Source organism: Amphiprion ocellaris, chromosome 9 (assembly GCF_022539595.1).
Source record: "Amphiprion ocellaris isolate individual 3 ecotype Okinawa chromosome 9, ASM2253959v1, whole genome shotgun sequence".
NCBI lineage: Eukaryota > Metazoa > Chordata > Actinopteri > Pomacentridae > Amphiprion > Amphiprion ocellaris.
The window spans coordinates 11,273,023-11,297,964 of record NC_072774.1 but is presented as its reverse complement, the minus strand read 5'-3'; the positions used below and the strand labels follow the sequence as shown (position 1 = coordinate 11,297,964).

Genomic DNA, 24,942 nt, shown 5'->3' with positions numbered 1-24,942 from the left:
TAGATAAAGCTGCATCTATTCAGCGTTTCTGTTTGCAGTGATGTAAAACTGAGAAAAACTAAAAATCCTCACAAAGATGAAGCTGCTAACGGAAAATATTTGGGGTTTCAGCAGATTTAATAAGACACAGGCTGCGGAAATTATGTGAGTAACAGCTCTGGTATTTTATTTTGAAGGAGAGACCAACTGCTGGGTGAGATTTATCGATAAAAGAACGACTATAAACGAATAAATTCATGTTATTATTAAGGAAATGCAGCTTTTATTGAAGTAAATATGTATAAAAGGGAGGAAATAAAAACTCACAGCGACGCCCTCCTCTCCTGGGAAGCCAGAGTAACCCTTCTGTCCGGACACACCCTGATCACAAAAACACACAAGAAAACAGCTTCAGTGGCAGGAAATGAACCTCGACTAAACCTCGACTACCAGCTTCTTTCATGTTCTAGTTTCCTCTTATTTAAATAAATCTATTGTGAAAATGTCCAGTGCAACTTTATTTATTACATTCACACTGTCCAATCAATAAATGCTGATCTTTGTGTGTAATTTAACTCACAGTACCAGTCAAAAGTCATTCATACGGAAGCCATTGAAACTATGAAAGAACACATATGGAATTATGTAGTAAACAAGAAAGTGTTCAACAAACCAGAATATTTTTCTATTTTGGATTCTTTAAAGTAGCAATTCCACAAATTGACTCTCGACAGGGCACACCTGTTAATTCAAAATCATTCCAGGAGACGACCTCAGGAAGCTGATTGAGAGAATGCCAAGAATGTACAAAACTGTTGTCAAAGCAAAAGGGGCTTTTGGTTTAAATCCTCCATTGTAATCATTTAGATATGGGTGATTTGGGCTAAAACCAGGCTAAAAGTTTCACTATGCAGGAAAAACATGTACATAAAGTCCTAAAACCCGAAACTAGCTGTGATGCATCAGGATTAACAATTAGACAAATACTTTTCCTGCTTTTATATAATTTATTGATGAGAGTCTTTCCTTCCCAATATATAACCTGCTTCACTCTGAATATCCACCACTGATCAGGCAGCCTGTTTACTGTCACTCGCTCTCAGCCTCCTTTCTGCCTCCAACACATTTTCCTAAAAGTTTAAAGTCATGTGTGTTTTATTCACCTTTGAGCCTGGAAGCCCCCGAGAGCCGCGGATTCCTTCGTGTCCTGAACATTTGCACATGACGTTGCAGCATTCCCGATCCGACACCGTGTCCTATAGGGCAGACGTGAGGAAACAAAACACGTGAAAATGATGCAGAACTCATTCTCTGATTATTTCTGTGGAGCTTATTAGGTTAAATCAAACCATGAGAGGATTTTCTGCCGTCATTGTCAATCAAATCCACATTTACATTCTTCAGCTCAGTTTAATGCTGGTTTTGTTATTCGTTTAACATCTAAAAATTGTAGTTAGTGTTTTTTTAAAAATAATTTTAAATGCGTATTAATGTCTAATATAAAGAAATTAAAACAGCCTGCTTTAGTTTGTTCCAAGATTTTCCTGTAGAATGATTTTCCTGTTCTTGATATGACAAGACATGTTGATAAAAGCTTTTTATTCATTGCAAAGAAACAAAGTCACAATCTCTAACTGATCTGTGTTTTTTAAACATGTTACGACCATGTACTTTTGTAAAATAGAAGAAAGCTGTGTGACATTTTATAATAACCGTTGTTAATTAACTGAAAATGTATAGTTTATTTCACTTTAGCTAAGAGTTATTTTACTTAATGAAATGCTAATGAATGTTTACTGTTAGTATTGTGATTATTTTATGCAATTTCATCACTAGTTTGTCTAATATGAGGTATTCTTTTTACATATTGTCTCATAGCTGATAACAGACATGGCATTATAAACTACTAACAAACATAATCATTAGTTGTAACTTTATAACAGCAAAACCAAACAATGTTTACAGATAGTTCATACACTAAAAACCATCTGATCGGTAAAACAGCTGGCGGGTTTCAAAAGCATGTTGTCTTTATTTTGAAAGAAAATCAGAAAATCAGCAAAATGACACCATTTATCAGCCAGAAACCGTAAAAACAAGAATTGGTGGATTTTAAACTTTCAGATGATCCTTGACCTAATCATGTGTGATGTGCCGTTCTATCAGAAACCTGAGAGAAATCTCAGCTTAAAATCATAAAATTTTATCAAAGTCATTTTATTCTACAAGTGTTGCTTTAAAATTCTCCAAAAAAAACAAAACAAAACAAAACAAACCCTTTTGCCTCAAAAACTTAAAACTTCTTGCAGTCAGTTCAGTGGTTTCGTTGTTATTTCTTCTACTGTCAGCAGCTTTTCCTTCACAAGGAGAATAATCTGCATATTTTCTCCCACCAACATTTCCCTCAGGGCTTCTCTCTGCTTTTCATTCCTACAATCGGACATGTCAGGACACGAAAACCTTTTTTTTCTGTGATTCTCATTAAGCTGAGACAAGCATGTTTCTGACTTTCAGCTGTAATCTGGTGCAGAGAAAAGCCAAAAGTAAATATTTCTCACTTCACAGTTGACGAGCAGTGATTCCACCACATTAGATCAGTATTCAGGAATTCAGTGATGCCTGCAGGATTGAATTTTCTGGGTGTTTTAGACTGAAGCGCTGCAGATTTGACACTCTGATCTTTGGGCTTTCTTGTCCTTAACCAAACATTCATCTCTAACACACAAGGCAGCAGCTGTACTTTGCCTCAGCAGAACTTTGAGGTGATTTCCAACATGTGCAAAAGAAATAGAGTGAAAAGTAGCAACACCACAAATCAATAATACAGTTAAAAGCGAGCCAGTAAGATCAAACCTTTACATAATCATTTGCAGCAAAATGGTTTTAAACCCCTCAAACAAGGTGCTTTTTTTTTTTTTGCTCCCGTCACATTTTTCCTCACTGTGGGCTCATTTTCACAGCAATATGAAGTCCTGCACCTCTATGGAAACATTAAAGCCATGAACACAGTTAGGTCTTTGATTATTGTACAGGAATGTAAAAACCTGGAATCAACATGTCCAACATTTTTCCAAGTTTCCACAGGTGTTACCAACACTGGAGAAGATGGAGGCTCCACATGCTACAGGTATTCAACTATTTATATTTCTACAGCTTTTACAAACTCTACAAGACAGTTTTGTCTCTTTTATGTCATTTTGCATCTGGTTTGTTCTCTTTTTGTGTCATTTTTTGTCTTGTTTTTATTATTTTGTTTATCTCATTTGTGTGATTTTGTTTCACCTTTTGTGTCACTTGTCGTTATGTTTCTTTTGTGTTGTTTACTGTCGTTTTTCTCCTATTGTCCCTTGTTTTTGTCATTGTGTGTCTTGTCTTTGTCATTTTATGTCTCTGTGACAGTTTTGTCTTTTTGTGGATCTATTTGTGCCACATGGATGGATGGATGGATGGATGAAAGGATGATGGATGGATAGATAGGTGCAGATCATAAATTCCAGTGTCCCTTTTTTATGATTAGCCAAGGACATTTATTGGATGTTGCATCAAATTTTCTGTCACCTCTCTGTCTGCTTTCTTTAAAAAAAAAAAAAAAAGCATCTTTAAAAAACGCATAAAATACCATCAAAACACTTAAAGTACAACAGTTATTCATAACATTATTCTTGAATTTCCCTTGGGATTAATACAGTATCTATCTATCTATCTATCTATCTATCTATCTACCTATCTATCTATATAGATAGCTATAGATATATAAAACTATTTCCACATTTACAACCACTACAAACCTTTTCACAACAGTAGAAGGATGTTTCACCATGCTAAATGTATCTTCTAACAACTTGCTCCTCTGTATGCCTTTTTTTAAAGCACGCTGCATTTACTTTATTGATCCAGTACATTTTATTTTTCTCCAAGTCTTTCTTGTCGTCTCATCTCTGATCTAAGGAAACACTGCCTGCAGTTCATCTGAAAACTCAGAATTTTTCACTGTTGGTCACAGCTGAGTCAGTCATGGAGAATTTTTTGTTTTTTTACAGAATGACATTAAAGCCAAAAGTGCATCGTTGGCAATTTGCTATTTTGGGACTTGTAGAATCCAGTGATTTTGATATTATCACCATGTTAAGCTTGGATTTAGTTGTTTTTCCTGATGGAACCTCACAGAAGGCTGAAAATCTGACAGATCTTTCTGTTATTACAATTTGTAACTGAAAAATGGTTTAAGTTCGGTGATTACTTTTAAAAGATAACATACCTTTCACACCTGTCAGTAGGTTTTGGGGTTCAGAGGGTTAATACATATGTCCTAATTCTACATTTATCCATCTGGAAATGTTCAGAAAAATGGAAGCAAAGTGAAAAATCAGTCATGGTGTTGGCTAGCAGTTTGTCTTATTTCACTTGATTCCAAAATACACCAACATACCGATATATTTTCTGTAAAGAGAATTATCAGATAATAACTGAATATATAAACTGGATGTTTGTGACTCTTCCAGTGACAGAAGCTTCACTGCAGCCGAAGTAAACACAGCGTCTGTTTTTTCAGTGGATAACTTACAATCTGTTTGAGGACGGTGCTGCCGATGCTCGGCATGCCGATGCTCAGAGGGAGTCTGTAGCCGAACCCTCGGCCGAACTCCACCATCTGCAGCTGGGCGACATCACGAACTCCCTCCAGGGCCACAGTGAGCAGAGCGCTGACGCCTGCAGACCGAACACAGCAAATATTAACCACAAACTGCTTTATTAAATGTTTGCTATTCCATTTTAATCACTGTTATCACTGTCAAGCATGTTATCCTTACAAAATCACAAAAATTTGGTTTTCAGTCAGAAACTATTTAGAAAGAGAGAATTATTAGATTTTAGTCTGAAAAGTTAACCATATCTGAGCTTTAAACTGTGATATTTCAATTCACTTTATTCTACCCATCTCATTCAAAAATTCACCAAGAACATTTGCTCTGACCAGATTCTGTAAATACAAACAACTCGGCCCATTTTGGTTCGATTGTGAAGCCTTTAGGTGTGACCAACAGTCACTTAACAAAAATTCAGAGTTTACAGCAGTCACCACTTTGTTTTCCAGTATTGTTGACACTAACAACAATATCTTATGAACTATTAAAGACAAAAGCCTGAAATGTTGCCCATTTTTTCTAATCATGTCATTGATTTAGAACCTGAGATATTTGAAAAGTAGTTTAAATAGTTTCTGAAAATGTGATGACTTGAGATGGACTGATTACCGGACTGTCGCAGCAGCTCTGATTCCTGCTCCAGCTTCATCACGTCTTCGTCAAGTCCATCTGAGAAAATCAGCAGCACCTGATGGATGAGAAGGTCACGTTACACTCCTAAATAAGAAAACTATATGTCGTCATTTTATTTTCAAAGTGTACAGGGGGACAATGGTGTCATAATCTCGCATTTTTAAAGACTAAGTGATTGTACTCGACTAAAATTTATTGTGAATTATCAGTAATCAATAAATAATCTGGCCCCTTTGGACATCCTATTAGTTCAGGAGTCTCCCATTTTCTCTCCCACTGACATTTTTAAGACAAAATCAAGCTTTAGGCTCCAACTAATCTACATTTTCATTGTCAATTATTTTCTAAATTGTTACGATCCAGCCTCTAGGGGTTTGAGTAGTTGTTTGGTATCTAAAATGTCCCAAAGCCAAAATGACAAATGTCTTGTCCACAATCCAGAGATCGTCAGTAATCCAGCACAGAGAGACATAATCAAATGCAAACATATTCAAAATTCACATAAAGAGACAAAACCACCTCTTGGACACTCAGACAGACCAACAGATGCAAAATGGCTTCAAATAAATGCTGAACAACCATAAACAAATGTAAACTAATAAACAAGAGATGCAAAATGAACACAAATGAATGCATAAGTACCAAAAATGCAAAATTGCTGATATGACCGATAGAAAAATTGTCCAAGATTACTGAAACTCGTCCACAAAGACTCAAAACTCGTCCAATAGGTCAAACTTGTCCATAACGATTCAAACCTGTCTATAATGACTTGCATATTGTCCTGAATGACTCAAAATTATTCACAGTGACTCAAAGTTGATCTAAAATTACTTGAAATAACTCCAGAATGACTCAAACCTATCCATAATGACACAAAAATTGGCCAGGATTACTTAAACTTGTCCATGATGTCATAGACATTGTCCAAGATTACTCTAACTTGCCCAAAATGACTCAGTTCTGTCCATAATGACTAAAACATTATCCAAAATCTCTTAAACCTGTCCAAGATCACACCAGTATTATCCAATATTAGACTTGCCCATAATGACATAAAATTTGTCCAAAATGCCTTAAACCTGTCCATAATGACCCAAAATAGTTTAAAATGACTCCTTAATAACAGAAAAATTGTCCAAGATTACTTAAACTTGTCTATAATGACTGGAACCTGTTCATTATGACACAAAAACTGTCGAGATAGACTCCACACTGGCTCAAAAACTAGATAAAATTACTCACACCTGCTCAAGAGGATTTGAAAATTAGCCTAAAATTACTTCAAACCTGCCCATAATTACTTAAACCTGTTCATAATGCCTCAGATATTGTCTAGAAAGATTCGCAATTGATGTGAAATGACTCAAAAATTGTCCAAAATGCTGACTGGATAAATTCCTGCAGTGGAAAGACACCTTACCTGTACCTTAGACGAATAAAGCATCACAATAAAATGATAGAAGCTCAGTTTTCCTTGTACTAGACTAAAATCTTTCTTCAGTGGAAGTCGTTAACGGTTCATATCGTAGTTTATTGTGGCGTCTCACCTTCACACCAGCTCCGGACTGGGCCTTGAACTTCTCTCCGAAGGACTTCAGCATGGCGGTGTTGAAGTAAGTGGGCTCCGTCAGACTCAGGGTCATGACCTTCTTTACGACGTCCTCGCTGTAGCCCTCGAAGTTGAAGTCGTACAGCGATCGTCCGTCACGGCCCACCACTCGGTAGGCGATGTTGGTGCTGATGGGGGCGGGGCCGGTGCAGCACAGGCCTGGTACCGAGGAAACGTAATGGGCGATCTCTGGCAGGAAGGTCTGGAGTTTGCTGTGGCCGCTGATCAGCGTCTCACCAGGAAGTCCACGTCTTTGAGAAATGTCAAATCCCATGGCGATGTCGATGCTGCAACCTGCAGAAAAGGAAATTTTTTATTTCTTTTTTTTTATCGCAGGTATAGATGCAGTGTAATATTGAACACTGAAAAAATGAACATCTTTCGACTGTAATTTCTTTTGAAAAGTGTACTGTTATATTTGCTTATTTTGTTAAATTATAGATATCCAGGAAAATCACAGACTAAAGTATAAATTTACAAGATGAACCACGTACAAACAACAACAAAAAAAACGGGCCAGAACTGTAAATAACATGCAATTTAATATATGGTCATTGGTTGTCAGGTAAGTCTGACCCCCAAAAATATTGCTATTAAAAACTGTAATACGAAGCACTATGAAAATTTACATTTTTTTTAACTATACTTTTTTAAAAATGTACTGCTATATTCCCCTGTTTTGTTAAATTACAGATAGTATTTAATATTATAACACAAAAAAGTATAAATTTATGAGATTAACTGTATTATTAACATTAAACCAAATTTTTTAAAAAATCCAAATCAAAACTCTGGAATTTTATATATGGTAAATTGTTCTTTTACACATTCAACCATAAATCTATAGTGCTCTACTTTATTCACACCAACACACACAAAAAACAAAAAAAATTGAGCAAAAAATATTTCATAGTTTTACAGATATTTGAAAGGCAAATTATGAACATTTATGATTTTAAAATGGTAGATTTTTTTAAACTAGGATTTAGAGATTTTATTTGTTTTATTGAATTACAGGTGTGTAGTAAAATCAATAGGCATTCAATTAAATGTTGACCATAAAAAAAGATACCTGCCATTGTTTTCACCATCTTTACAGTTTTTGAAAATTACAGTATTTCAGTACTTTTTAGCCTAATTTTCTGACACCTCTGCTTCCTGATTTTCAGTTTTCTGTGCATTGTTTTTTACATGGAGGGAGTCACGCTTTCTAACTCACTTGAGATAATACTGATAGGTCTGGACTTGCAGATGGTGTTGACCACCTTCTGCTTGATCTTCTCTAAGCTGCCGAAGTTCTCCACCGTGAACAGCCTCTCCGGTGTGCCGGTGATCTGCAGCAGCTCCAGATCGTGGACGTTTCCGATGCCGATGGCAAACACTTCAATCCCCAGAGCTCTGAGGCGATCGGCAGCGTCTTCAACGTCGTCCTGCGATTCGCCGTCTGTGATCAGCACCAGGTTCTGGGAGATCCCAGCAGATATGCGGCAGCCCCGAGACGCCTCGAAGTATTCCCTGATGGAGTCCAGCGCGAGGCCGATGTTTGTTCCTCCGCCAAGCTGCCGCATTTTGAGGATGTGCTGGGACATGGCCTTCTCGGCGTAGAACTGGTTGAGGTAGAACTCATTCTGGAAGTTGCTGCTGAACTGGGCCAATCCAACGCGAACCAAATCCTCGCTGACTTTAAAACTGCTGATAAGTTCGGTGGTGAACTTCTTCATGATGGTATAGTCGGTTGAAGCGATGCTGCCAGACTGATCAATCAGGAAAACCAGGTCAGCCTTCTGTTTCTCACAAGCTGAAAAAGCAAAGATACGATATTCATCCACATTACTATTAAATACTGTTTTTAAACACAAAGCAATTCCATCCATTTTTTCCTCCTTTTTAAAGTCATGTCTCAGTGGCAGCAGAGTAAATAGGGTAATGGCAACATTTTCCAATATCTCAGCTGGCCTGGCCACAGGGTCCCCTCCTAAGGTGATATTCATTGAAAACTTGGAATTCACTGAAAAGAACCACAGAGCCTCCTGACAAACCACTTTTGAAACCATTACTTTTCAGAAAATGTACTTCTGAAAACAGCTTTGAATGCAGTTCTCCAGAAACGGTTCCTGCAGTTGAAAACATAGATGTTTGGTCTACCTTAAAAACTTCCTGCAGTGAGAAAGAGCTTCATTTTCCTCTAACTTACAACAATTAACATTATACTGTGTTGAAGCAGACTTGAAATTAATGATCAATATCATAAACTCATAAGGGAAATGTTTGCTAAGGTAACAGATTAAGTGAGAAGTAGGTTTATGTTTTCATCTCTACAATCAGACTTTGTTTTTCAACCAGAGGAATTGCTCTCTGCGGGCTGAAAGAATGCAGCTTTAACTACGTCCATTTTTTATATGCAGACAATGATGGACTTTAAGGCTGTTAAACATTGTACCTGGCTTGGTGGAGTTGCAGAGGACATGAGTGATGTTCTTGTACAGAGTCTCCAGGGCATCAAAATTGTCCACGTAGAAAACTTTGGACCTGTCATAACCGGCCATGATCTCCAGCTGCGTCATATTAGCTCCTTCCACTCCGATACTGAAAACACTCACTCCGCTGTTTCGCAGCGCCAGAGACGGCGCCACCAGACTGTTGCGGTCAGTAGCGTCTCCGTCTGTGATCACCATGAGAATCTGCGGCACCTGCAGCGCTGCTCGACCGCCATGTTGAGCGTTAAAGAACTGCAGAGAGTAATCCAAAGCCTTTCCGGTGTAGGTGTCTCCGTACGGGGACTTAAGGTCCGATATCGCTTTCAAAACCTCCTTCCTGGAGCTGTACTGGTTCAGAGTGAAGATAGATGTTGGGTCGTTGGAGTAGAGGATGACACCGAAGCGAGTCAGGTCTTTGCCGACGGTCGTCTGGTTCACCATCGACTCCATGAACTTTTGCATGTTTCTGAATTTCTGCAAGGTGATGCTTGTAGAACCGTCCACAAGGAAAATAATGTCAGCTTTTTCTGTCTTCTTACAGTCTGGATGGAAATAAAAGGAAAAAACTGGTCAGACTCAGGGAACAAATCTCAATAATCTGATTCAAAACAGTCTTATTTGGCACTCTGGCCTAATTATAGTGCTGATATTCACCCCCACAGCTTTCTCCAAGTGGCTGTATTTGAGGACTAGACAATTATGTGTTAACAACATCAATACAATCAGATATTGTAACTTGTTTTAAAGGCTCCAACTGTGATGTGAAGCACAGACAAAATTTATTAAACTGTTCACTGTCCTCAGCAGTAACTTTCTGAAGAACAGACGTTGGAAAGGGGGAGCCCTATAATCATATTCAGCCCTACAAACCGAAAATCAAACCAAGTTATGCAAGATTCCATTCAGTACAAGGCTTTGCTAAATGGCTGCAGAGGAGTTGGTTTGATCCTCACGTCCACGTGTGTCCTTGGACACTTCAACCGGTGGGTAGGAGACGCTGAACACCCAGTTGCTTCCTAGTTGGAGTGTGTGAATGAGGGAAAAAATGTGCAGCAATTTTGCCATCTTGGGATTATACGGTACCAACTACCTTCTGAGCAGTTTTGACATGCTGAGATTCAAAGTTTTTTCACTACAAATAGCAAAAGCTATCAGTGGAACATGTCTCTTTCATACACGAAAGCAGCCTAAATGGATTATATGTACAATATCAGAATACTTTTTGGAACAAATCAAATGCAGATAGAACCTCTAATCCTAAAAACTCACTGCATGGAATCAGGAAAAATAAAGATATGTTGATTAGAAACAGATTTGTGATATGTCACAAACATAATCCATCAGAAAATACATTTCCCTCATTGGAATTGAGAATGCAGTTTAGCTGTATAGGAACATAATTTTGTGGAGAGTGTGTGGTCATTGAATAGATTTCCAATTCTTCACAAGGTTTAAAATAAAAATGCAGATTGTACACTAAGAAAACTTTTGGTTTAAATGTGTTTTTTCCTGTAAGATGTGAGTGAACGTGTTCAAAGAAAACCAACACGTTTTTGTTGCCCCCTGTGTTTGAGGACAGTCCTTATGTCCTCTCACCTCTCTCTGGATCACACAGCTCCAAGGCCACCTGACTCTCCAGGTCCTTCAGAGCGTCGAAGTCCCTCTCAGCGTACATCCTGTCCGGGGAGCCGCTGATCTCCAGCAGCTGTGTGGTGTTGGCGTCCACCACTCCGATGGCGTAGACCATCACTCCCTTGGCTCTCAGAGCTGCAGCGGGGCGTCTGACTTCGTCCTGGGCCTCTCCGTCTGTAATCACCACCAGTCTCTGCCGCAGGTCTGGACGTCCTCCTCTGGAGGCATCAAAGTACTGAGACACGTCTGTGATGGCTTCTCCTGTGTGCGTTCCTCCGCCGATCTGCTGCATATTGTCGATGGCTTTTGACATTTCCTCCTTGCTGTAGAAGCGGTTGAGGGGGAACTCGAGTTTCTGGATGGTGCTGAACTGCATGACTCCGACGTGCACCTTGTTCTGGCCAATGAAGGACTTACCGATGACGGATTTCATGAAGTCTTTCATTTTGTTGTAGTCTTGTGGGTAGATGCTCCCTGAGCTGTCGATCAGGAACAGGAGGTCACCTGGTATGTCTTTGCAGGCTGTGGACACAGAGCACAGACATGTTAGGAACAGTTGACTCCTTTCTTTGTCTCTCTGTCAAGACAGAGTTCTATTTTAAGGGGATTAATAGCGGTAATACAAAATTTAATAATTGCTAACATCAACGGTGAGTCAGATAGAGAGAAAGATTTGTGGCTCTTGTGAAGCGTTGGTGAGCATTAAACCCTCTCTGCACCGCGGCTCTGCCACCAGCGTCCATAGTTCATTTTCATTCATAACACACTAAAACTACTTTTTGGCACCAAAATGATGTGTTAGGCACGGAAACTAATTTTTAGGCAACAAAACTATTTGGGTAAGACCACACAAAATAACCTTTTTTTGGCACCAAAAGTATTTGGTTAGGTTTAGACATTAAAGCTAATTCTAAGATACCAAAATTAGTTTTTAGGCACCAAACTGACTTGGAAGGTAACAAAACAACTTTAAGTACACTTTCAAGGGCATCAAAGCTACTGTTTAGGCACCAAAATGACTTTTAATACATCATAAATATTTAAAAGGTAATAAAATTACTTTTACTAAGTTTTGGCACCAAAACCATTTTTGAGGCACCAAAACTAGTTTAAAGGAAACAAAACTTATTATAATTAGCATTTAAACTGCTTTCAAACAGCAAAAAACACATTTGAGCTACTACAATTACTTGGATTAAGCACTAGAAGTGGTTTTAAGGCACAAAAAATACTTTTTAGATGTGAAAAAGAGGTCAAGGTTTCACACCTAAACTAGTCTTTAGGCATCAAAATTACATCTAAAAGGACAAAAACTCCTTTTTTTTTTTTTTTTAAACTACTTGGCTAAGTTTAGGCATTGAAATTTTTTTAAGGAACCTAAACTAGCTATGAAACAAGATTTTTTTAGGATTACAAACTACTTTAAGTTTAGACCACCAAACCTACCTTTTTTTATTTCCATCTAGATCTTCACATTTGGAAACAAGTGAATTTAACAATTTCTTTTTTTAAAATTATTGTAACATTTACAAAGTTTGCTTCAAATCTAAACTGCAGTTATATAAAAACACTGCTTGCCGCCATTCACTGCCACATACAGAACACGGTAAAGATGCATTTTTAGTCAGATTTGCCTTGTTTTTTGCTCACCGTCCTGGGAGCAGATGTCTGTGATGATGTCATCTTTGATGGGCTTCAGGGCGTCAAAATTGTTGACAAAGAACGTCCTCTTAGGGTCGCCAGAAATCTCTCGCAGCTCCTCCATGTCTGCATTCTTCACCCCGATGGAGTAGACGATGACACCCTGCGATCTCAGCTTCTCTGCTGGAGCCTTGACCTCGTCGGAGGATTTCCCGTCAGTGATGACCACCAGGTACTCCGACACTTTGTGACCGCGAGACGCCATCGCTCTGTCAAAGTATGGACCCATGAACTCCAGTGCTCGCCCCGTCTCTGTGCCGCCTCCTATCTGCCTGATGTCTTTCACAGCCTTCTCCAGGGACTTCATGTCCGAGTAGGTCGTCAGGTCGAATTCTAAATTTGGAGAATCTGCATACTTTGCAACCCCCAGGCGAACATGTTGTGGGCTGATGCGGAAGGTGTGCAGGAACTCGATGATGAACTTCTTCATGTCCTGGAAGTCAGTGGGATAAATGCTTCCTGAGTGGTCAATGAGGAAGAAGATGTCTGCTTCATCCGTTTGTACACAACCTGGAAAAGAAGAGAAACACGAGTTCTGTCTTAAATAATTCACTAAATGTTCTAGACAGTCTAACCCTCTGAACTCTGAAACCCACCATAGGTTTTAAAGGCATGTTATGTTAAAAAAAAAAAAAAAAAATCACCAAAACGACACAATTACTCCACCAGAAATTGTAAAAACTCAAAGAACAGTTGCATTTTCAACTCTGCCACTCTTCGAACTGGAAAATTTAACCAAATCTGAGCTCAAAACTGTGATATTTCATCAAACAGCTGTGGGCACCTAGGAAAATGTAGGATATGGTGACTACAATTTTTTCTTAAAAATTTCAAAATTCATCAAAATGAGGAAAATGTGTTTTAAAATGATTTCAGATTTGTGCAAAATTACAAAAACTTGTCAAAAAAATACTCAAACCTTGTCTAAAATGACTTGACATTTATATAAAATTGTCTAAAATTGGACAATCTACTCAAGAAATTACCTAAATGACAAAAACTTGTTTAAAATGACTCAAAATTCACCTAAAATGACTAAATTTTTTTCCGAAATCACAGAAAAGTGCACATAAAATTGTGTGAACATTCACAAACATCTATAGAATTAAAAGAATGTGACAAATCTACTGAAGAAATTTCCAAAAAAACTTGTTTAAAATGACTAAATTTCAGTAAAATTACAAAAACTTTTCAAAATGACTCAAAACTCATCGAAACGACTTCAAATTTGTTCAAAATGACAAAAAAGCTTGCAAAAAGTTGTCTAAAATCAATTTTAAAAAAATCTACAATATGACAAGAATTGGACCAACCTACTTAAAAACGTCCAAAAATGACTTGAAACAGGTCCAGAATGCCAGTGATAATTAAACTAAAATGTTTTCTGATTTGTGTCGCTTTAACTGTGTAATTTCTCAATGCTCTCTTTCTAGTCAGGGTTGTGTTGTTTCCATAGGAGGTACCAAACTTTACAATGCAGTGAAAAATGAGCCCACAGTGAGTACTGATGTGACGGGACCAAAAAACAAAAAGAAACTGCTCAGAGGATTTAAACAGGTATAAGTGAAATATAAAAGGAACGTTGGTTCAGACCTTCTTTGATGCCGGTTCTTCTGGTGTTGACTGAGACCGCCTGTCGAATGATGTTGTAGCACAGGATTTTCTGCAGACTCTGCTCCATAGACTTCAGTTTGGCGAAAGTGTCTACGATGAACATGTGTTTATTGGGCGGATGCGACGCCATCTCCACCAGTTGAACCTTGTTGGCATCTTTGACACCTACAGAGTAAACAGTGACTCCGGCGCGACGGAGGTCAGCCGCTGGTTGGCTCACGTCATCCTGCGACTCTCCGTCCGTGATGACCACCGCCACCTGCTGGACGCCCTTGTCCTTCCTGCTTCCTCGCTGCTTGATGAAGACGCTCTCGCGGGCAAACTTCAGGGCGGCTCCGGTGTTGGTTCCGCCGCCGTGGTACGGCAGGATTTTGATGAACTTGAGCAGCTCGTCCTTGTCGTTGAAGGTGTTGAGGTAGACCTGCGCCGTGGGCCGGTCGTTGTACATCACGATGCCCACTCGGACTCTGGTCGGACTGATCTCCAGGCCGCTGACGATCGAGTGCAGGAACGTACGAACCAGCTGGAAGTTGGCGACTCCGATGCTTCCGGACTCGTCGACGATGAAAACGATGTCAGCCAGTTTGGCAGCTTTGCAATCTATGGACAGAAATTCATTAATTCAAACTCACCCTCAACAATTCAGACATCTTTAAGATGAAGGACAAAGTGACATTGGGAATATATACATGTATATGTTTTATCACAGACAGTGCTTTTGCCTTACATGTACTTGTCTTGCTGGAAGACATCATTCATTCACGTTTTGCTGCGTGACAGCTTTAAATTCAGGTATAGGACATCAGGTTTACTATGATGGCTTTAATTTATTCTCATATTTCAACACACTTGTACCAGAGATCTACCAGAATTGTCCAATACTGAGATTCTGAATCAACGACATGAGAAATAACAGTGAAAATGACCCATTGACCCAACTGCAGAAAGTGGGTCAATGGGCTGTTCTTTTAAAAAAAAAAAAAAAAGTATTCCGGAAAGTATTTGATATATCACTCTAAAATTTCAGATACCATTTTAAATACCTAGATTTTATCTAAATATAATATGAGATGGAATGACCCATGCAGTAGCTGAGACCTCAACTTTATGGGAGCAATACAACACATTAAAATGGTACGAGAGTGCACTGCAAGGCTCCTACATAGACAATGAATGGGAAGCAGCGAAGTGGTTTTCTAGGAGGACAGGTAGATGATTGGGATAGAATAAAAGACAACACAGAGATAAAACTAGTCAACAGTCTTTCAGGAAGATATAGTCGTTCAACAACAGAAGACTTGTGCAATAGTAATATCTGTGAACGAGGTGTCTGCTGTTAATAATGCAGTTAAAAACACAATAATATAATAGCAAAAGTAAAATTCAGGCTCCCTCACCTCCAGACAGCGTGGTGTTTTCCACCTCTGTTTCAAAGATACTCCTCAGTGTAGGCACTGCGTTGCTGATGGACGGGTAGACGTACGGCGCCGTGGAGATCAGACGGATTTCATTCATCGAGGCACCGAGGCTCATCCCCACCACAGTTACACCTTCTGATTTGATCAGACGGGACTGTTTGTACACCTGATCATCCGAGTCCTTCCCGCTGAGAACCACCAGGTACTGTCGGTAGCCCTGGTCCGCCCGGCTCCCGGCAGCGCTGGTGAAGAAGTTCGTGCTGGCGTATTGCAGGGCGGCACCCAGATTGCGAGGCTCATTGGTCTGAAGCCGGGGCAGGCGGAAGCGTTTGATTGCGCCCTGTATCTCATCTTTGCTTTGGAAGGTGTTAAGCAGAAACTCCACCTTGGTGTCCTGACTGTACTGGGCCAGTCCGAGGTGGTGGGCCGAGGCGCTGAAGGTCAGCTGATTAGTGAGTCGCATGAGGATGTTCCGGACCTGCTGGAAATCGGTCTGAGAGATGCCACTGTCCACCAGGAAGAAAATGTCGGCAAACTTTTCTGCCAAGGCTGAAAGGAAATGAAAAAACGGCAGTAAGTTCAGCTGTCATAGTGGAACACTCTAGGTCAAAACTTAGAAGAATTTCTGAGCAGTTTGAAACTCAAAACCTGCTGGTATGTTTAAAAGGCATGTTTTCTTTTTTCTTTTTTAAATCACCAAATATCAGCCAGACTGTAAAAACAGAGAAAATCCTTTGAACAACTCATCTGTGACATGTGGCTCCATATTAAAACTTGACCAAATTGGAGCTGAAATCATAATATTTCACCAAGATTGCTTTATCCTACATGCTACATGTCTTATCTAAAATTTCACCAAGATTGAATTGAATCCATTCACTCCGCTGTGACCAACAAAAAGTTTTCAGCTGAACTGCAGGCAGTGTTTCTACAGCAGAGAGAGGATGGACACTTTATGAAAAAGTGAATCATAAAATATCTTGTAGAAAGTACAAATACTCAAGCGATATCTCTTTACGGTACAACACCACAGATGAACTACAAGTTTTCAGAATATTTATGTTTAAATATGCAAATGAGGCATTATCTTGTTAAATATGCACACATTTACATGAATAAACTGACCACTTCATGATAACAGCATTTTTGCCTGTAGTACCTTCAACATATTTCTAGACTTATGAGGGATTTTTTAAAGGATTAGTTTATTTTTAGCAGAATTATCACAAGTATGAACCAAAAAGGCTTCAGAATGACCTCAACACCGATGTCAGAATTTCATTAACCTGACTATCTCTGACCTGTCAGAGGGTTTGAAAGATGTTATCTTTTAATGAAAAAAAATCCAAAATTATTGCATTTACCAGCCAGTAACTGCAAATACATCAGATTTTTAACTCTCAGATGGTCATATTTCTTCAAAATGACTTAAAATTTTGCCAAAAATGGCAATGACTCAGCTTAAACTAACAGACACATGACTAAATTCAGGGAGTTTTTGGCTGAACTGCAGACATTGTTAAGAGAGACCAGCTAGACAAGTTTGGAAACAAATAAAAAGTAAATAGTTCAAAATCTTTAGTTTAAGGAGCCTCCATTTTTCCAGTGTTTTTAACATCTATGGGCACTTGGGAAAATGTTGGACAGTCCAGTTTTCCAGAAAAATTCAGCTATCTGAAATTACAATGACTTTGACTTCAAAAAAATGAAAATGTCCCAAAATGATTAAACTTGCACAAAATGACAAAACGTACAAATCTACACAAAAATTGTGTGAAATAATTTTAAATCTGTTCAAAATAGTCAAAATAGTGAAAATAACTGGAAAAATGTGTCTGAAATGAGAATAATAATCAAATATCGATAATCAAAAGAATTAAAACTTTCAGTTTTCTTTCATTGTAACTGTCAAATTGCACAAAATACATTTCTGTGTTCTCTCTGATTCTACTTACACAAAGATTATTCCTAAATCAGAATTATAAGCTATTCTAATCACTTTACTTGCAGATATTTGTAAATGATATATAATAAGCTGGAAAACCAAGCAATGAACTCACTAAAACAAGACAGCAGACCTTATATGGACCCTAAAACTGAACATTTTAATGCCTCGTGTTTGAAATAAAGCTACAACTTCTGTGAAACTCCAGTTCCCACGCTACACTTCCATAACAGCTGGTTTAATGCTATTTGTGCTTGTTTTCCAAACATCTTCTATTTCTTAATGTTGTTTATTTTGGCAGCGCTGTATTAGTGGAACCAGAGCCTGTGACATTAATCACTACACCATGTTGTCTGCAGGCTCAAAGCTTTTCAAATGAGGAACAGGAGCAGCTTTTAATCAGTGTACAGTGTCAGCTCTTGGTTCATGTCAGTGTTATGTTGAGTTAAAACACTCCAGAGACAGAGGTACCATGAGACTCTTAGAGCTTAGAGCAGCAGGAAATAAATCTGGACAAACAAGAAATATATGTTTTTGCATTTCAAATGTGTAAAAATGGTCAAGCTGAAGAGTTTGATGTTGCTCTTTTACTCTCGCTTGGTCTAGCTAGAGTCTGTCTTCACAGATTCGATTTTCTGAAGCCTAGAATAAGCCAATAGGAGGTGCAGAATTCTAGTTTCTATCTATCAGATGTGCTCCATTATGCCACATAAATACTGCCGATGCCACCTTTAGGCACAAAATCTGAATAACCAAAAGTGCCAGATACAAAATGCTAATGTGAATTTGCAAATACATGCAGTAGGAAAGATCTAAAGAAATATAATGTCAGCTAGCACTCTGGGGAAATTTAAGATTTGTCATTCTACTTAACCTTTTGATGCACAACATGAGTCAAAAGTGACCCAAATCCAACGGAAAATGGGTATCTCCTGACCCATGCCACGCATCAAAGGGTTAAAAGAGCCCATAATGTGCACATTTTACAGATTTATTTAGACTTGGTAAGTTTGAATAAAAAACAAAACAAACAAAAACAAAACAGCTAAACTGGAACCAAAAAGCAGAATCTGGGCTCTTTAATCCATACAAGGGACATGAAATTGAGTATCTCTGCCTTTCCCTATTTCTGACTTATTTTTATTTTATAGACAAAACAAGATATTTGTCATCTTGGATGAAATGCCTGTTGTCAGGGTGACTGTCTCCCCTGATCAGTTAATACATTTTTAATAGTATTAATGGTGATTAACTGAATTATTAACATTCCTAAGTAACAATTGTTAAAAGCAGTTATTTTGCTTCTCCTGAAGCTCACCTTGCCTCTGGTCCTCCATGGAGATGCACACAGTCTGCAGCAGACCATCCGTCAGCCTCTGCAGAGCCTCGTAGTTGTCGATGGTGAACATGAAGCGCTGCGAGGGGCGGTTGGCAATGGCCTCCAGCTCCGTTGGGTTGGCCTTTCCCACCCCGATAGCGAACACGATCACCCCGCGCTGCCTCAGGCGTACAGCCGGTGCTACGACATCATCAGTGGAGTCGCCGTCTGTGATGACCACGGCGATCTGAGGCACTCGCTGATTGATTCGACTGCCCGCATCCTCCGTGAAGTACTGGTTCAGGAGGAAGTCGATGGCCTCGCCGGTCTCCGTGCCTCCTGTCCGGTACTGAAATGTGTCCACTGCGGTCAACAAGGACTGTTTGTCCATGTGGTCCTTCAATAGGAACTCCTGGTAGGGCTCATCGCTGTACTGAGCAACGCCGACACGAACTTTGTCGGCACCGATGTCGAGGCCTGAGACGACGCTGCGGAGGAACCGCCTAATTTCCTGAAAGTTAGAGATGCCGATGCTCGAGGAGCCGTCAATCAGGAAGACGATGTCGGCCACGCTGGCTTTGGCACATTCTGGAAAGCAGGGAGAAGAAAGTCAACATGTGAAGGAATATTTTAATGACTGTGTGTTTGTGTATCCAGAAGAACATAAAGTGAGAATGTCTAATGCTAAGAAAAATGAATATTTGTACAGACTCATTACAAATACAGTTGATCTGATTTGCTAAAATGATTGAAATCTCCAACCAGGGATCTTAAAGTATGGAATACATGATATATTGTGCTCTTGTTTTCTTCACACTCTGAATTTGAGTGTGAAAACATAAAAGTTACTAAAGTTCCAGTGACACTGGAGGGTAACGTCATGCTAAATCAGACAGTTCCTCCCATCCTTTAATTGCATAGGAATTGGTGGAAATTTCATGCTTTTTATTTATTTTTCCCATAATTTCTGAGCATCTTAACTTCATAAGCACAGAAGACAGACACATGGAACTTTCAGGGGTGTAAACACACCGGTATCCACATCCACTCCAGGGTCACGATCTAAAGACTAAATCAGGTTTTATTCATGTTTTCTATAACCAGCTTTGAACATCAATATCATGAAAGAAATCATCAAAACTGCAGAGGTTTGTTTATGACATAAAGTCATAGAAACAAGTACTGGTATAATCCAGAGAAAACTTAAAGAAGCGCATTTTGGGTAAACTTTCAAGACTCATATCAGCGTGTGTGATAAGTAGTTGGTCAGAACAAAGGCCTAGTTTTTAACCTACATTTTTATGCCAGGCTCAGTTTCGAGACATGATTCCATCACTGTCTAAATATTGTTATAATATTGGTGTATTTTGCCTGTAAAATGTAAAATGTGAGATTGTATTTCCTGCTGGAATCTAAACCTCAATAATTCCTTCATCATTATTTCTCTGCCCAGTAGAAAAGACAAGTGTTGGATACCAAGATTAAACAGCACCATTGTTGTTCACAATCTGAGGATAGAAACAAGAACTGACCACTATCAGAGGCGAATATGAAAGACTCTCAAAAACATAAAGAGCTGATTCATAGGAGGTTTGGGTTCCAACAGCAGGTGACCTCTTTAACAAGCATCATAGCACTGTAAACAAAATTGATATAATCCTTTAGGCAGTGCAGGCTGTTCACACCATACTCTATACTCTGCTACCTGAACAACAGGTAAATAATTTACACATTCCTACAGCACACACTGTGAATATTCCTTTGTCACTTTTATAATTCCCTGGATTGGCCACATTTAATTTTGATTTGTCTTGTAACGCTCATGTATGTGAAAACTTAATTGGAAATCATCTAAAATACTCTGTGCAACAACCTGCTCTGGTGTCGTCACGCCTCAGATCGCCTCCTCTGTCTGTTGTTACCTTGTGACAGCTGCAGGAGCTGTCGTTTGGCCTCCTCTACAGTCGTGCACAGTGTCTGGACGATGCTCTGAGAAATCCCCTGCAGAGCGGCGAAGTCCGACACGCTGTACACGTGCTGACTGTGCGGCTCGTTGGCGATCTCCTTCAGCTGATCTTCGTCTGCTTCTTTGATACCAATGGCGTACAAGACGATGCCCCTCTTCCTCAGCTCCTCGGCGTGGAACTCCACCATGTCTTGAGATTTTCCGTCGGTGATCACCACGGCGATCTGCGGCACCTTCTGCCCAGCCCGGCTCCCGGCGGCCTCCACAAAGTGGTTCCTCAGCATGAAGTCCAGGCCTCTGCCGGTGTGAGTGCCACCGCCCAGGTACGGCAGCCTGCTGATGTAGTGCAGGATGTCCTTCTTGTTCTGGAAGGTGTTGAGCAGGAACTCAGTGCGTGGGTCGGTGCTGTACTGCACCAAGCCGATGCGGACGTGATCGGGGCCGACGTCGAAGCTGTTCACCAGCGTGTGGAGGAACTGGCGGATCTGCTCGAAGTTCTCCATGCCGATGCTCCACGAGCCGTCCACCATGAACACGATGTCGGCCACGGCCTCTTGTGTGCACACTAAGAGAGGAGGTTCATGGAGATGTGCTCGTACTACCAGAGCAGAGGTTTGTTCTGAGAAAGCGTGGCAGCCAGAGGTGAAGCAGCGAGACTTAGAGATACAGGAGGTGGTTCGCTCGAGTTGTGTGAAAGCCAGAAGAAGAAATGTGCAGCTGGCTGGCAGCTTGTGAACAGTTTGCGATTTTTAAAGGCACCTTCAGTGTGAGGAAAATGAAAGAGTTGTGGTGTTCATCTCCTGCAGAGAGCGTTGGTCCAACCTTACCTGTTGCTTAACCTCATCTCACACAAACCTGTCATTTACTGTACCAGCTGCATTAACATTTTCACTTCGCTGTTAAGTTTCTTACCTTAAACATTTTCTAGGAACGCCTCAAAAAGAATACATTTCTCTGTTTCCTAGTTGCAAAACAGTAAAATTATCCAGAGAGCATAGTGAACACTCTGAACTTCAGTTTCTTCTGTTGACATTTTTGATATTACATTAATACTTTTGGAGATTCTTCTAACACTTGATGCATTTTCAGCATTTTTGGAACATTTTAAAATTTACTGTCATTATTCATAACATTATTCAAGAATTCTAATACTTTTATTTAATGCATTTATCCAGTTTTCATGTTTCTCTTCTGGAAATTAACGCAAATTAGTGCATCTTTAGAAATATAATTCCTACTTTGCATATTGACACATGAAACACGACACTTTTGAAAATGTGTAATACAAAACATAATTCTTATTGTAAGGAGTAAACTGAGGAAGTTTCATGGTGACATCTGTTAGTTCACATGTAGTGTGTTGCGTTAAAGGAATATTAGTCTATTAATATCATTTCTGGGTGTTTTGAAAAGCCTCCATAGACTTTTTAGCACAGTGTTAAGCCTTTATTAAGAGTTTCAATGTTAATACAAGCTGATCATAGCTGTATTAGAGAGAATGTCTCACTTCTCTTTCTTTTGAGTAAAAAAAAAAAAAAAAAAAAACACAAAATCTGAAGGCATAATTAGGTTTTAGAATCTGTTTTTACCGTGAGAGGAAGGAAAATGTATGCAGTGAGGCAGCAGCGATTAAAGCAATTTTAACTTCTATTTTGTGCTCTTGTGAACCCGTTAAAGCATCATACTGATGTGCTGAGCAGCAAACATTCCTGTGCAGGTTAGTAACAGTGCTCTTTACATGTTTACAGTGAAAACACATCTGCTCTGTGAGGCCCAGTGTGTGAGTACAGTGTGTTCCTACATGCATTTCTGTATACATAAATTGGTTTTACAGATGTTTTGGGCTTGATGCAATGCTGAACCGTGGCTACGTTTGCCCCGATCCTCTCTACATAATCATACCCACCTGTCCTCTGAGCGGCGTTGCCATAGAAACACGCTGCAGCGACGAGGCAGAGCAGAAGACGCCGCCTCCCCTCCATGATGGGATGGCTCTCGGGTTACTTCCTTCCTGCAACACAAAGGCAACCATAAATTCAGAGAAATAATCTGTTTAACATCTGGAGGGAGCTTTGTTCCTGCAAATCACGCTAGCCAAGAAACCCAGACACGCCCCCCGTCACTCTGAATCACTGAACCTTAAAACTTTTGGTTTTTCCCAAGAATAAGAACTCATGTGGGGCTGCACAACAAGTTACACAGTAAAGAATGACATTTTGAGAAAATATCATATTAAAAGAGGAGTACTTCATCTGAAATCATAAAACTTTTAGAACAGTCTCTGTTCGACCATCTCTGATCTGCATGAAACTTTTCAAATATAAATTATAGAGATTAAAAATTACATCTGCACATTTTCTAAAAAAAATTCTGCTGTTTATTTTTTCACGGATAAACCACAAAAACAGAATTTTCACTGTTATTTCTCATTATGTCACTGATTTTAAACACATCAATCTGCTACCTGACATTTTATGTTGACAAAATGACAAAAAATTACACAATTTTTCTAAAACAGATTATAAAAACAGAAAGAATTACTGGGTTTTTATCCGACAAAGTAACCACATCTAGGCTTTAAATCGTGATATCTCAGTAAAATCCCTTTATTCTACGTGTCTCATTTAAATTTCTGCCCAAAAAACTTGACCAACAGTCACATGACAAAAAAACTGGAGAGTTTTTGACTGAACTGCAGGTCATGTTTTGAAAGGCAGAGAATAATATGGAAATCTATTACGAATGGCCGCAGTAGAGTCACATTTTTTTTCCCCAGTATTGGTAACCTGGTCACCTGAGGACAATTTAAATGAAAGCATTTCTAGAACTATGTTGGCATTTTCAAGGTGATACTTTCTTGGAGAATTCATAGTTATTGTTCAATCTGCAGGATTAGATTTGTTGAGCAATATTAGCTAAGAACACAAGCTCGAACTAGAAAGGCTTCACACTGCACAACACCTACATCAGCATTTCATTAACTTGACTAATCAGCCCTCTGAGCCCCAAAACCTGTTAGAGGGTTTGAAAAATATGTTATGCTTTTAGAGAATTGTCAAAATGCCACTGTTTATCAGGCAGAAACTGTAAAAACAGAGGGGATTGTCAGTCAGATTTGCAACTTTCAGTCACGATACTTGACTGCCAAAAATTTACTGCTTGCTTCAACCAGATTCTGTGAAAACCAAAAAAATTCTTCGCTCCACTGTGCAACTGTCAAGCTATAAAGTCCACCACACACTGTGCGATTTTCGGCCGTCCCAGACGAAAGATAACAATCGTGAGCGAATCGTGGCGATATCTTTGGTCGTGGCTCTAAATTGGTGGTCCTACATCGCACTGTGAGACAGGTTCAAGGATGGTCTTGCAACCAAAGACAAGCTGCGATAAAATTCTGACAGTGTCATAAATTTGGGTGATGATCTCAAGGTGTGACTGCTGCTGCGACCTACGACAGCTAAATAACCAATAGAAATGCAGTATGAAATGACGTACTGATCAGCGTGGCACTAGCACTAAACCCAAATAGATGATTTGTGGCCACAAAGCGCATCAAAACAAGCATGTAGGATTAAAACAAAGAAGACAGCCTAGTAGATTTGTGGCAGCAGAAGCCTTATTGATGTGTCCTCCAGCTCGTACCACAACCGGGCAAAAAAAGACAAAGCATGGAAGGACATAGCGGCAGAATTGCAGCTCCTAGGTTAGTAATCTAACATTAGCGGCTAGCAAGCACACACAAACACCACTGTAAATAGTGGCCACAGCACTTAGCTTATGTTATTAAATAATGTTTATGCTTCGGTTGTTTATTTTTCGTGGATGGATGGCGCACGCTTATGACGTTTCATTCTTGCGCATTCACGTCAAATTATGTACATCGTAGGCTGTGATTCAGCTGCGTTTTCATTGTGCAATCTGCACAGAGCAAACTTCACATCGTGGCCAAAGATTATTAGATTCATGTCGTGCAGTGTGGCAAGCTGTGAAATTATAAGATT

The 24,942-nt window shown here is 39.4% G+C and overlaps 1 protein-coding gene across 3 annotated transcripts in view; it reads right to left on the bottom strand.

Moving 5' to 3' along the window:
* The window catches only part of col6a4a (collagen, type VI, alpha 4a), an 89,112-nt gene that overhangs the window by 34,188 nt on the left and 29,982 nt on the right, over positions 1–24,942 (bottom strand). For 2 of the 3 annotated variants that reach the window (XM_055013707.1, XM_055013708.1), the window contains exons 3-16: positions 22,848–22,952; positions 20,898–21,506; positions 18,976–19,563; positions 15,692–16,261; positions 14,274–14,894; positions 12,630–13,190; positions 10,944–11,501; positions 9,311–9,889; positions 8,090–8,668; positions 6,809–7,164; positions 5,235–5,313; positions 4,544–4,689; positions 1,143–1,235; positions 307–360 (exon numbers count right to left, since the gene is read on the bottom strand). In XM_055013707.1, the coding sequence (XP_054869682.1) occupies positions 307–360; positions 1,143–1,235; positions 4,544–4,689; positions 5,235–5,313; positions 6,809–7,164; positions 8,090–8,668; positions 9,311–9,889; positions 10,944–11,501; positions 12,630–13,190; positions 14,274–14,894; positions 15,692–16,261; positions 18,976–19,563; positions 20,898–21,506; positions 22,848–22,923 (5,469 nt within the window). In that variant the 5' untranslated portion in view covers positions 22,924–22,952. The remainder of the gene's footprint in view (positions 1–306; positions 361–1,142; positions 1,236–4,543; positions 4,690–5,234; positions 5,314–6,808; positions 7,165–8,089; positions 8,669–9,310; positions 9,890–10,943; positions 11,502–12,629; positions 13,191–14,273; positions 14,895–15,691; positions 16,262–18,975; positions 19,564–20,897; positions 21,507–22,847; positions 22,953–24,942) is intronic. The other variant, XM_055013709.1, reaches the window with a different exon arrangement.